Raw genomic sequence first — 11130 nt, 5'->3', positions numbered from 1 at the left:
CCCAGGCACTGACAGATCCCCCCCAACACCCTCTCAGCACCCCCAGGCACTGACAGACCCCCCAACACCCCCTCAGCAACCCCCAGGCACTGACAGATCCTCCCCAGACCCCTCCTGACCCCCCAGCACCCCCAGGCACTGACAGATCCCTCCCAGACCCCTCCTGACCCCCCGGCACCCCTCAGGCACTGACAGCCCCCCAACACCCCCCCCCAGCACCCCCAGGCACTGACAGATCCCTCCCAGACCCCTCCTGACCCCCCGGCACCCCCCAGGCACTGACAGACCCCCCAACACCCCCCCAGCACCCCCAGGCACTGACAGATCCCCCCCAACACCCTCTCAGCACCCCCAGGCACTGACAGACCCCCCAACACCCCCTCAGCAACCCCCAGGCACTGACAGATCCTCCCCAGACCCCTCCTGACCCCCCGGCACCCCTCAGGCACTGACAGCCCCCCAACACCCCCCCCCAGCACCCCCAGGCACTGACAGATCCCTCCCAGACCCCTCCTGACCCCCCCCCAGCACCCCCCAGGCACTGACAGACCCCCCCAACACCCCCTCAGCAACTCCCAGGCACTGACAGACCCCCCCAGCATCCCCCCGACTCCCCCCAGCACCCCTCAAGTTCTGACAAACCCCCCAGGACCCCTCTCATCACCCCGGCAGCCCCCAAGCACTCACAGACCGCCCCCCCCCCCAGCCCCGAGGGAGCCGCTGCCCTCAGGCACGGAGCCACCAGCCCGTGTAATTACAGGCGCTTAATTAGCGACAGCAGGGTGCTCTCTTAACAAAGCCAGTTAATCGCAGGCGATGCTGCACTGGGGGCTGGAGGGGCTGGCACCACCTGCACTGGGGACATCCCCCTGTGCCCGCCCCCGGGCACACAGCACAGCCCGTGCCAGCCCGGCCCCGCGGCTCGGCAGTGCCCAGCTGGGAGCGGGGGGGCACCGGGGTTGGTGACAGGGCTGGGACACCCCTGCCCTGGGGGGCTCACGGGGGGAAACCACCCCAAAAGATGGGAGTCGTGGAGCGTCCATCCGGGATCTTTGGGATCGGGGGTGCCGAGCTCACGGCCTCCGCTCCTCCGCGCTGTAGAACTCTGTGGGACAAGGGGGCGTGCCGGGGGTTCCAGCCATGGGATGGGATCCGTGGGGTGGGATGGGATGGGATCCATGGGGTGGGATCCATGGGATGGGGATGGGATGGGGATGGGATGGGATCCATGGGGTGGGATCCATGGGGTGGGATGGGATGGGATCCATGGGATGGGGTGGGATGGGATGGGATGGGATGGGATGGGATGGGATCCATGGGATGGGATGGGATCCATGGGATGGGGTGGGATGGGATGGGATGGGATCCATGGGGTGGGATCCATGGGGTGGGGATGGGATGGGGATGGGATGGGATCCATGGGGTGGGATCCATGGGATGGGATGGGATGGGATCCATGGGATGGGATGGGATCCATGGGATGGGGTGGGATGGGATGGAATGGGATGGGATCCATGGGATGGGATCCATGGGGTGGGATGGGATGGGATGGGATCCATGGGGTGGGATGGGATCCATGAGGTGGGATCCGTGGGGTGGGATGGGATGGGATGGGATGGGATCCATGGGATCCATGGGATGGGATCCATGGGGTGGGATGGGATCCATGGAATGGGATCCATGGGGTGGGATGGGATGGAGACAGGGAGAAGGGAAGCTCAGCATGGGGAGATGGAAGCTGGAGGGAAAGCTGTTCCTGTCTATGGGGCTATGGGGACGATGGCCCCCATGGTGACCTTACCCGCTGCTGGGGGGACGCCGGGTCCCACTGTCCCGGTGGCGCTGGGGGGCGGCGGGGGGGGCACAGCTCTGCTGGAGTGGAGCAAGGACAGGTGAGCGATGCGGTGACGGTGTCCCTGTGTCCCCGCTGCGGCTGGCAGCGCTGCCACGCCGAGGCCAGCGTGTGGCAGGTGGCACCGAGCCCCCGTCACTCACCGCTCGTCCCCAGGTGAGGAGCGCAGGAACCGCACGGGCACCGGAGCCGGGCCGGGAGCAGGACCGGGGTAGGGGATGTAGTGATGGTGGAACACCACGGCCTCCTCCTCCCCGCCCTGCGAGGGCCCCGCAGGCGCCTGCGGGGAGGGGCAAGGGCAGGAGGGACAAGGGCAGGGCTGGGCCGGCCCCGGGGCTCCCGGAGCGCCGCTGCCCAGGGGTCACCCCCGGCTGCTCCCCTGGCTGGGCTCGGTGCCACACAAAGCCCCGGGGGCAGGGGGGTGGCGGCCCCGCAGGTGGGACCGAACCGCCGCGGGAAGAGCCTGTTTGGTGCGCCCGGGAGCCGTCTGAGCCGGCCCTGCGCTGGTGGCACTGCGGGGCAGGGGGCAGTGCCAGGCGGTGCCAGCTGGCAGCGAGCTCGGCCCTGCCCCGGGAGCAGCGCTGCTCCCCCCAGGAGATGAGTTGCATGGTTAAATGCCAGCCCCTGCCTGAGGGGCTGTGCTTCCAGAGGGCCCCGGCCCTTCCCAGCTGGGCTGAACCTCGGCCCAAGGGCCTGGACGGGGTCTGAGCTGTCCCAGCTGGGGCTCCAACCACGGCCGAGAGCCCCAAACCCCAAAGGGCTGCACTGAGCTGGGCTGGGACCCCCCAGGTGCTGCACCCAGAGGGTCCCAAAGCGGGATGTGGGGATCCCGCTCTCCTGGACAGCCTTGGGAAGGTCCCTCTGCCCCCTCTTTGGTCCCTTTGCCCCCTCTTTGGGTCCCTTTGCCCCCTCTTTGGGTCCCTCTGCCCCCTCTTTGGTCCCTTTGCCCCCTCTTTGGGTCCCTTTGCCCCCTCTTTTGGTCCTTCTGCCCCCTCTTTGGTCCCTTTGCCCCCTCTTTGGGTCCCTTTGCCCCCTCTTTGGGTCCCTCTGCCCCCTCTTTGGGTCCCTTTGCCCCCTCTTTGGGTCCCTCTGCCCCCTCTTTGGTCCCTCTGCCCCCTCTTTGGTCCCTCTGCCCACCCAGCCCCCCTGAGGCTCACCTGGGCAGGGGCTGGGGCTGGCCCCACGCCGGGGGATGTCAGAGCTGCCACGGCCAGGCCGTGCATCAGCAGCTGGTGCATTTGGGAGCTCTGAATCAGCATCAACTCCATCAGATCTGCCGGAGAATTGGAGAGTCTGCATCAGAGAGGGAGCAGGTGGAGGGCAGGAGGGCACAGCCCGGGCTGAGTGCCTGGGATGGGGCGGCCCCGGGGCTCCTCCCTGTTCCCAAGCAGTGGGAGCAAAGCCAGACTTCCCCCACGCCCATCTGGAAGCCCCGGGTGATGTTTAAAAATTATTTGGCTTGGATAAAGCTCGAAATTTGCCAAAATTGAGCCTTTTCTTCCCTGCAAATGTGACTGAACATCTGGGCTGGCTCACACGGGGTGGTTACTGGGGCTGGAGGCACCAGACTTTCCACCCATTCCGGGGAGAATTTTTCCAGCCCTGGAAGTGCTCAGGGGCTTGGGAAGCGCCTGCCCTGGCACCAGCTGGCAGAGGCAGTGACCTTGGGTGGCACTGAGCGTGCCAGGGTCAGCTCTGCTCTGTGTACAGGGGCTCAGAGCCCCCCGAAGGGGCAGGAGCTGGGGCTGGACCACTGGGGGTGATCCCTGGATCCCAATCCCCACTCCTGGGAGCTGGATCCAGGGGAGGAGCAGGGTTGGGATGCTCAGAGCCTCCTCCACTCCTGCCTGGCTCCACAGGAGGAGCTGGCCCAGGGCAGTGTCCCTGTCCCCTCGGCTGGGTGGCCACACTGGGGGTGGCTGCTGAGGCCAATCCCCACAGAGGAAACACCAAATCTGGCGCTGCATCCCCAAAAAGCATCCCCATTTTCTGCAGGTGTGAAATCCCCCTGGAAAATTCCCATAAACCTGTTGGATTCCCCTGAGATCCTGTTGGCTTCATCCACCCAGGGCAGCTGGGGCTGCCCCTGGATCCCTGGCAGTGTCCCAGGCCAGGCTGGATGACACCTGGAGCACCCAGGACAGTGGGAGGTGTCCCTGCCAGGGCAGGGCTGGCACTGGAGGGGCTTTGAGGTCCCTTCCCACCCAAACCATTCTGGGATTCCCTGGTTCCATGACCTGGAGCTGGGCTAAAGAAGGGTTTGGACCTTCCCATACCCCATGTGCCGGATCCCCAGAGGCTCCAGAGCTGCAAGGCTGGGCCCCCAGGACACCAGGAGGTGGCTGACCCTCAAGCAGGAGCATCCCAGCACATCCTGGGACTCTGCTGAGCCGGATCCAGGAGCATCCCAGCAGCCAGGAATTGAACCGGGCTGGGACACGGAGCGCTGGAAGCTCTGAGTGGATCCCACCCGTCCCACAGGGGCCAGGCTGGGGCTCTCTTTCCTTTCCACGCTGATTTTCAGCATCATTTTTCCTCCCCGGATTTTTAAGGGCAGCTCCACCTTCCCCCTCCCCACAGCACGAGGTCACTTTGCCCATGGTGTGTCCCTGGTGACCCCAGACCCTGTCCCTGCTGTCCCCGGTGACCCCAGACCCTGTCCCTGCTGTCCCTGGTGACCCCAGACCCTGTCTCTGCTGTCCCTGCTGTCCCTGGTGACCACAGCCCCTGTCCCTGGTGACCACAGCCCCTGTCCCTGCTGTCCCCAGTGACCCAAACCCCTGTCCCTGCTGTCGCCCCTCAGCCCAGATTGCTGCAGCCTGGGGGGGCACAAAGTTGGGTGAAGCCCCTCTGGACACAGCCCAGGGTTCCAATCCCCCCTCGCAGTCCCAAGGAGCCCGTGGCACCCCGCCTTTCCCTGGGGATGCCCGCGGGAAATGGAGTTTTGGAGAACAAAATCGGGTGAATTAGAAAAATTAAAAAAAAAAAAAAAAAAAAAAAAATCCAGCCCCAAACTGTTCCCCGGGAGCATCTTGGAGCCCAGACTCGGTAAAACCCCCCAAAATCCCATCCCGTGGGGCCGAACTCCATCCAAGGACGGGATGGACGTTCCGAGTGTGGCTCAGCCCCCTCTCACCCTGGAAAAGGCTGGGAAAGAGAAGCGGCTGAAGCCAGGCCGGGTTTAGCGCTGCCCTCTCCCCGCCCTGCCCCACGCACCTCCCCGGCCGGGCGGGGGTCCCGCGGGGGCGGCCCCGGGCCCCGGGAGCTGCTGGAGGATCAGAACCGGCGGCCTCGACACGGGGGCGGCTCCGGCGGGGGATCCCACGGAGCGGAGCTGGAAGGAAAAACCCGGGATTGCAAATTCCTGGGGCGGGAGAGGACAGAGGGGACAGGGCTGGTGGCAGGAGGGAGAGAGGGGACAGGGGTGGTGGCAGGAGGGAGGGGACAGGGGTGGTGGCAGGAGGAGCAGGGCGCCCGGGGGGAGCAGGACGCGAGCCCTGGAGAAGGGAATGGTCGCTCTCCCCTGGTTTACCCGGGGACACCGCCCTCCCATCCTGGGTGACTTCCAGACCCAGAGAGTCCCCACCTCGGGGGACACGTCCCTGTGCCGGGATGGCCGCTCGGGGTCTGCAGGGCGCCCCAGTGCGCACCCAAGTCCCCGAGCCCAACCTCTCTCCCCTCCCGCCCCGTCCCATCTCCCACCCTCATCCCACAAATCCAGAAGCAGGAGCGCTCCCGGGGCTCACCCCGTGTGGGACGAGGAAGGTCCCGGCTGGGGGGTCCCCCCAGAGCCCGCGGGGGTCCCCGGCTGCTCCCCGCTCCATGGCTCGGGTGCGAGGGGAGCGGAGCTGCGGGAGCCGGGATCGTCTCCAGGGCTCCTGGGAGAAACAAACCCTGCCCGGAGGGAGGCCCGGCCGGGCCAGGAATGTCCCCGGGCTGGTTTTCCCGGCAGGAAATCCCCGGGAAAGGTGCTGGGGATACCGAACTGGGGTGTCCGTGTGTCCCCTCGGGGCTGGGCCGTGTCCCCGACCCTGTGCCTCGTGGGGGGGTGGAAGGAGCAGTTAATGGGATCTGAGCCTCATTAGGGAATGGGAGGGGCGTTGGGTTAATGAAGTCTCCTCAAAATTGGGGATGTGACCCTCAAAGTCTCCCCTAAAATTTGGCTGGTGACTCCAGAGACCTCCAAAATTCTCAACAAAAACTGGGGTTGGGAACCACAGAAACCTCCTCAAAATCTCCCCAAAATTGGGGATGGGATCCCCAGAGACCCCCTCCCAGAATATGGGTAGGAACCCTCAAAAGTCTCCCCAAAATTGGGGATAGGACCCCCAGAGACCCCCGTAAAGTTGGGGATGGAATCATCAAACACTTCCCCTAATACCGGGGACGGCACTTTTGGGAACCCCCAAAAGCCTCCCCAGAACTGGGGACGGGACCCCTAAAATCTCCCCACTGCCGGGGATGGGACCCCCAGAGACCCCCCCAGAATACGAGTGGGGACCCCGGGACCCCCACCCTGGGGCTGGTCCCCGGGATGTCGCTGAGCCTCGGTGCCAGGGGTGCCCAGGCTGTCCGTGCCAGGCGCCGTGGGGCTGTCCCGCAGCTCCTGCGCCGCGTCCCCCTGGATGAGCGACCACGGCATTCCCCACGGAAACCCGGGAATGTGCCGGCAGCAGAGCCTGGCTCAGCCTGCTGCTGGAGCCTCCCCAAAATTTGGGATGAGATCCTCAGAACCCCCCCCCCCCAAAAAAAAACAACCTGAGGATGGGGCGTCCAAACGTTTTCCCGAAAATTTGGGTGGGAACCCCAGAGGCCCCCAAAAGTCCTCCCAAAATTGCGGGTGGGAACCACAGAGCTCGCCCCCAAAATGTCCCCGAAATTGGGGATGGGACCCCCGGAGACCCCTGCCGCGGGTCCTTCCCAGGATATTCCCAAGAGGATTCGTGCCCAGCAGGGCACAGCCGGCTCCTGTTTCCCCCCGGCGGAGAGCTCAGCGTGTCCCAGCTCATCCCAGGAAATCCCGGGAATGGGGAATCTGCAGAAAACATTGAATTCCAGCAAAATCCACTTTGTCCGCCCAGAGACCGCAACCGATGCCAGCCCCCCGGCCTCAGGCGCCTCCCCCAGCAGCGCTTCCCGGGCCGCTCCTCCGGGAGATTTCCATGGATATCCCATCCCAGATCTGCCGTGCCCCGGCAGCGCCGGTCTGGGAGCTTTTCCCAGGGTTCCAGCGCGTGGCCAGCTCTGCTTGGAACGGATCTCTCCCAAAACTCGTTCTGCCCCAGAGCGGCACCGGAGACCCCCCAAACTCCAGGGAGGAGCTCCGAGCCCGGCTGCCTCAGCCCCCCAGCCCTTGGCTCCAGTCCGGGCTATTTTCTGCTTGATTGGATTTTCCTCTGTGTTCCTCATTTTCCCAACCCCCTCTGGATTGCTTTTCTGCCTTTTGTTATCATCCTAAATTCCCATTATTTTCCCATTTAATTACTGTGCTGCTTCCTGCCCGTTTTGGCAGAGCCCGGCTGGGCTGATCCCGATCTTCTCTCCCCTCAGGAGGGATTCAAACACCGGGATGAGGGGTCTGAGGGAGCCTCGTGCCAGGGGTGGGACATGAAGGGTGACAGGGACCTGCTCAGAATGTCCTCAGCCCCCCCCAGGGCAGCCTGAGACCCTCGGGGGGGGGGGGGGGGGGATCATTATTGAAAGAGAAGGAGAAGGAGAAATGGGAATTTGGGAAGTTTTCTGGAGCCAAAGCAAGCACCACCAAGGCTGGGCCCAAGTGTGTTGTGCAGCAGGGCCGGGCTCAGGCTGGGCTCGGCTCTGAGCTGTGCCTGGCTCCCGCCTGTCCCCTGTCCCTTTTCAATGCCCCCAGAACATCCCATCAGCCCAGCTCCCAAACCTCTTCAAAGCTCAGGGTCACGGAATTGGGGCTGCAGGTCAGGGTGGGCACAGTCCAGGGCAGGAGCTCTCCTGGCCCTCTGGAGGAGCAGGAGGAGGAGCAGGAGGAGGAGCAGGGGGATCCACGGCCAGAGGGATCCGAGTGGCAGGACAGGAACTGGCCAGGAAAGCAGAGCCTGGGCACAGGGAAGTGCCAACATCGAGGCAGCTGGGATGGGGACAAAGGCAGCTGTGCTGTTCCCAGGACACAGCCCGGGTCACCTTTCCTAGGTAGAAACGATGCTCCAGCCGGAGGTGCCACCTCTGCTGCCCCCCTCATCTGAGGGACCCACACTGGGAACGGCGGCAGCCCTGCACCGGTTTGTGTTCCCACCTCGGAGCGACTGGTGGGACACATGAAACATCCACTGGGAAAACCCAGGCGAGATCTGGGAAAGCCCAGCGGGGATCAGAGGATTCCAGCTGTCCCCTGGAAGAGCCACCCAATCCCAGGATGAGCCGTGTGCCAAGGACACCCCGAGGATGCCCAGCAGGTGATTTGCTCCCTTTGGAAGCTCTGGAACCCCTCTCTCACAGCAGCTCTGGGATTTCCTCTTCTGGAAAGCCTCCAAGTCTCCCCCTGCAGCCACCCCAGGGCCGGGATCTCAGCTCCGGCCCTGCTCAGGCACCGGGTGGCTCCCACCACGAATTTTGTTTTTCAGGACCAAGGCCTTGGAACGGGGTCAGTCCCCGGGGACCAGGAGGGACAAGGACCCTCTGCCACCCCTTGGGCCGTGTGGGTGCTGCTCCATCTGCTGGAATGGGATCAGCCGGATCCAGCCCCTCTCTGCAGGGCATCAACAAACTTTGGCTAAGTAAGAGAGCAGAGGCAGGTAGGGCACGGTGGCCGGTCCGACCGGGAGCACCGGGAGCACCGGGAGGGTGAGGAATGGAGCCGGGATGAGCCGTGCTCTGACACGGCGGCAGTGACACCCAGAGCTGCCCTGGAGGTGACAGCACATCCCTTGTGGACTTCCCTTCCCGAGAAACCACCCGGAGCCAGAGAGATTCCCAAAGTGAGGAAACCCCGGCAGGATCAGCGGCCACGCCCACGAGCCGGGGAAGGTGAGGAAAGCACCGCTGAGGCAACACATCCCCCCAGCCCCTGCTGCCTCCCAGGAGCTGCAAAAAGAGTCCCAGACCAGTCCCAAACCAGTCCCAGACCAGTCCCAGACCAGTCCCAGACCAGTTTGTCACTGCGCACGGGGTCAAACCCCGGCCACGGGCGGCAGTGTGGGAGCTGCGGTCCCCGGGCTGTCCCCATCCCGCTGTGGCACCCAGGACACGCCTCCGGGGACGCTCCGTGTGTCCGGGACCGTGAACGGGTTTAAGCTCCTCATTTTGAACGAGAACTACAAAAATCCCCTTTCCAGGAGCTCTCACGCTGCCCGTGCTTTGATCTTCATCGTCCCCGAGCTGTCACCCAGCCATCGAGGGCTCCTCTTCCTCCGAATTTCCCTTCCCAGACTTGTTTCCTCGCACGGAGCCCAAAATCCAGGCAGGGGCAGCCGGAGCGGGGCGTGGAGCCCACTGGGCTGTCACAGCACAGTCGGTGATCCCAGCCCTCCCTCACTGAGCAGGAAGATTCCTGTCAGTGCCTTCCTCTGCTTTGGGAACGCCGAGTCACCCCCAGCTCCCGGCGGGACGGGTGGGAACGCCCGCGGGGCAGCCCCTGGGGACATTCCCTGGGGACCCGGCAGGGACACAATCGGCACACAGGGGCCGTGCTGCCACACGGCAGCCCGGGGCAAATCCTCCTGTCCTGTCCTGTCCTGTCCTGTCCTATCCTATCCTGTCCTGTCCTGTCCCCTCCGCCGGTCACCGCTGTCCCTGTCACTGTCGCATGGAGGGACGCAGCCACCCCATACGGGACCGCCCGGTGGGAGCCCAGAGCTCCTCATTTCTTTCCCCCTGGCTCCTGCCAAAGGGGACAATGAGCCGAGGCCAGCAGGGCTGGGCAGCTCGCCCCAGCGGGAAGGGGGTCAGGCCAGCAGCGCCTGTCCCAGCTCCTCCTCGCTGCGGGAAGATCGGGAGCAGCTCGGGAATGGGAGGGTTGGGAATCACCCGAAGGACCCCAGGGCTCTCCATCCTCCTGGGAAAGGGGAGAGGGGTTCCCACCCCGCAGCGAGGCTGTCCCGATTTCCTCTGGCGTTGCCACCAGCCCGGCCACCTCCCAAGCTGGGGACAAACCCCGCAGCCCAAATTGGCCTTGTGGGGACACCGGGGGTACCTGGAGGTCACCCCCACCCCAAAGCAGCCCCCGCGGGGCGGTGCCGGTGGAGGGCACGGGGTTCTTGCAGCAGGGACGCTTTAATTCGGGTTTAATTCGGGTTTAATTCGGGCTTTAGGCTCCGTCCCAAGTGCTTATGGGCTGCTGGACAATTAGATGGTTAATTAGGGTGGTTCCATTTGAGATGTTAATGAGCCTGGCCCGGCCGCGGCAGCTTTGGTGTCAGCCTAACCCCGGGCTCAGCCTTTGCCTCCTCACTGCGGCAAGCGAGGGCTCGGAATTCCCGCGGGCCCGCTTCTCCCACCCGCGGCTTTTAGGGTGATCCCATTTACAGAGAAATTCTCAAGGAGACCCCCCCCCAAAACTGAGAATGGGACCCCCAGAGACTCCCCCGAAGTTGGGAATGGGACCCCTAAGCTCTCCTCAAAATTGGGGATGGGACGCTCAAAGTCTCCCCTGAACTGGGGATTGGACTCCCAGAAGCTCCCCCCAAAACTGGAGATGGGATCCCCCAAACTTCTCCAATAATATTGGGAATGGGTCTCCAAGAAACCCCCAAAAATCTCCCCAAAACTAGGGATGGGACCCCTAAAGTGTCCCCTAAAGTTTGGGTGGGAACCCCAGAGACCCCCCCCAAACTTTCCCCAAAAATGGGAGTGGGAACCCCAAAGTGTCCCCAAGACTGGGAATGGGACCTCTAAATTCTCCCCAGTGTTGGGGACGGGACCCCCAGAGACTCCTCCAGAAAGTGGGTTGGGACCCTCGAAGTGTCCCCAAAATTGGGTATGGGACCCCTAGAGATGTCCCCAAAATATGGGTTGGGACCCCCAAAATGTCCCTAAAATTGGGAGTCCCATTATTAAAATCATTAAAACGGTGACGTTTGAGCCAGGACTCCCCTTGCTCGGGGGGCTGGGGCTCTCCCTCAGGGAGAATTCTAGAAATACATTGATTTTACATATCCGCAGCGCATATCTATATGGATTTTATAGAAATTTCTATATTTACAGAGACATATTTTTATTTTTTTCTATAAGAAGAGCCCAGGTGATGCTCGAGGCTCTGATCCAAGGGCAGCCCCATCCCTGGGGGACATTCAGGAACACCGCTCCCG

The 11130-nt window shown here is 63.7% G+C and overlaps 1 protein-coding gene across 1 annotated transcript; it reads right to left on the bottom strand.

The window, feature by feature from the left end:
• Positions 1-731: 731 nt before the first annotated feature.
• On the bottom strand, positions 732-5837 carry PRR29 (proline rich 29). Its single transcript, XM_032134108.1, is given in 10 exon segments — positions 732-1105; positions 1802-1872; positions 1996-2162; positions 2164-2275; positions 2277-2315; positions 2317-2367; positions 2369-2433; positions 3010-3125; positions 5069-5186; positions 5599-5837. Coding segments are annotated over 10 exon segments (849 nt in total). The 5' UTR covers positions 5677-5837; the 3' UTR covers positions 732-1073.
• Between the last annotated feature and the right edge of the window lie 5293 nt (positions 5838-11130).

The sequence above is a fragment of the Corvus moneduloides genome, chromosome 26 (assembly GCF_009650955.1).
Source record: "Corvus moneduloides isolate bCorMon1 chromosome 26, bCorMon1.pri, whole genome shotgun sequence".
NCBI lineage: Eukaryota > Metazoa > Chordata > Aves > Passeriformes > Corvidae > Corvus > Corvus moneduloides.
Note: the sequence above shows the minus strand (reverse complement) of the source record. Positions and strands in the feature narration are given on the sequence as shown.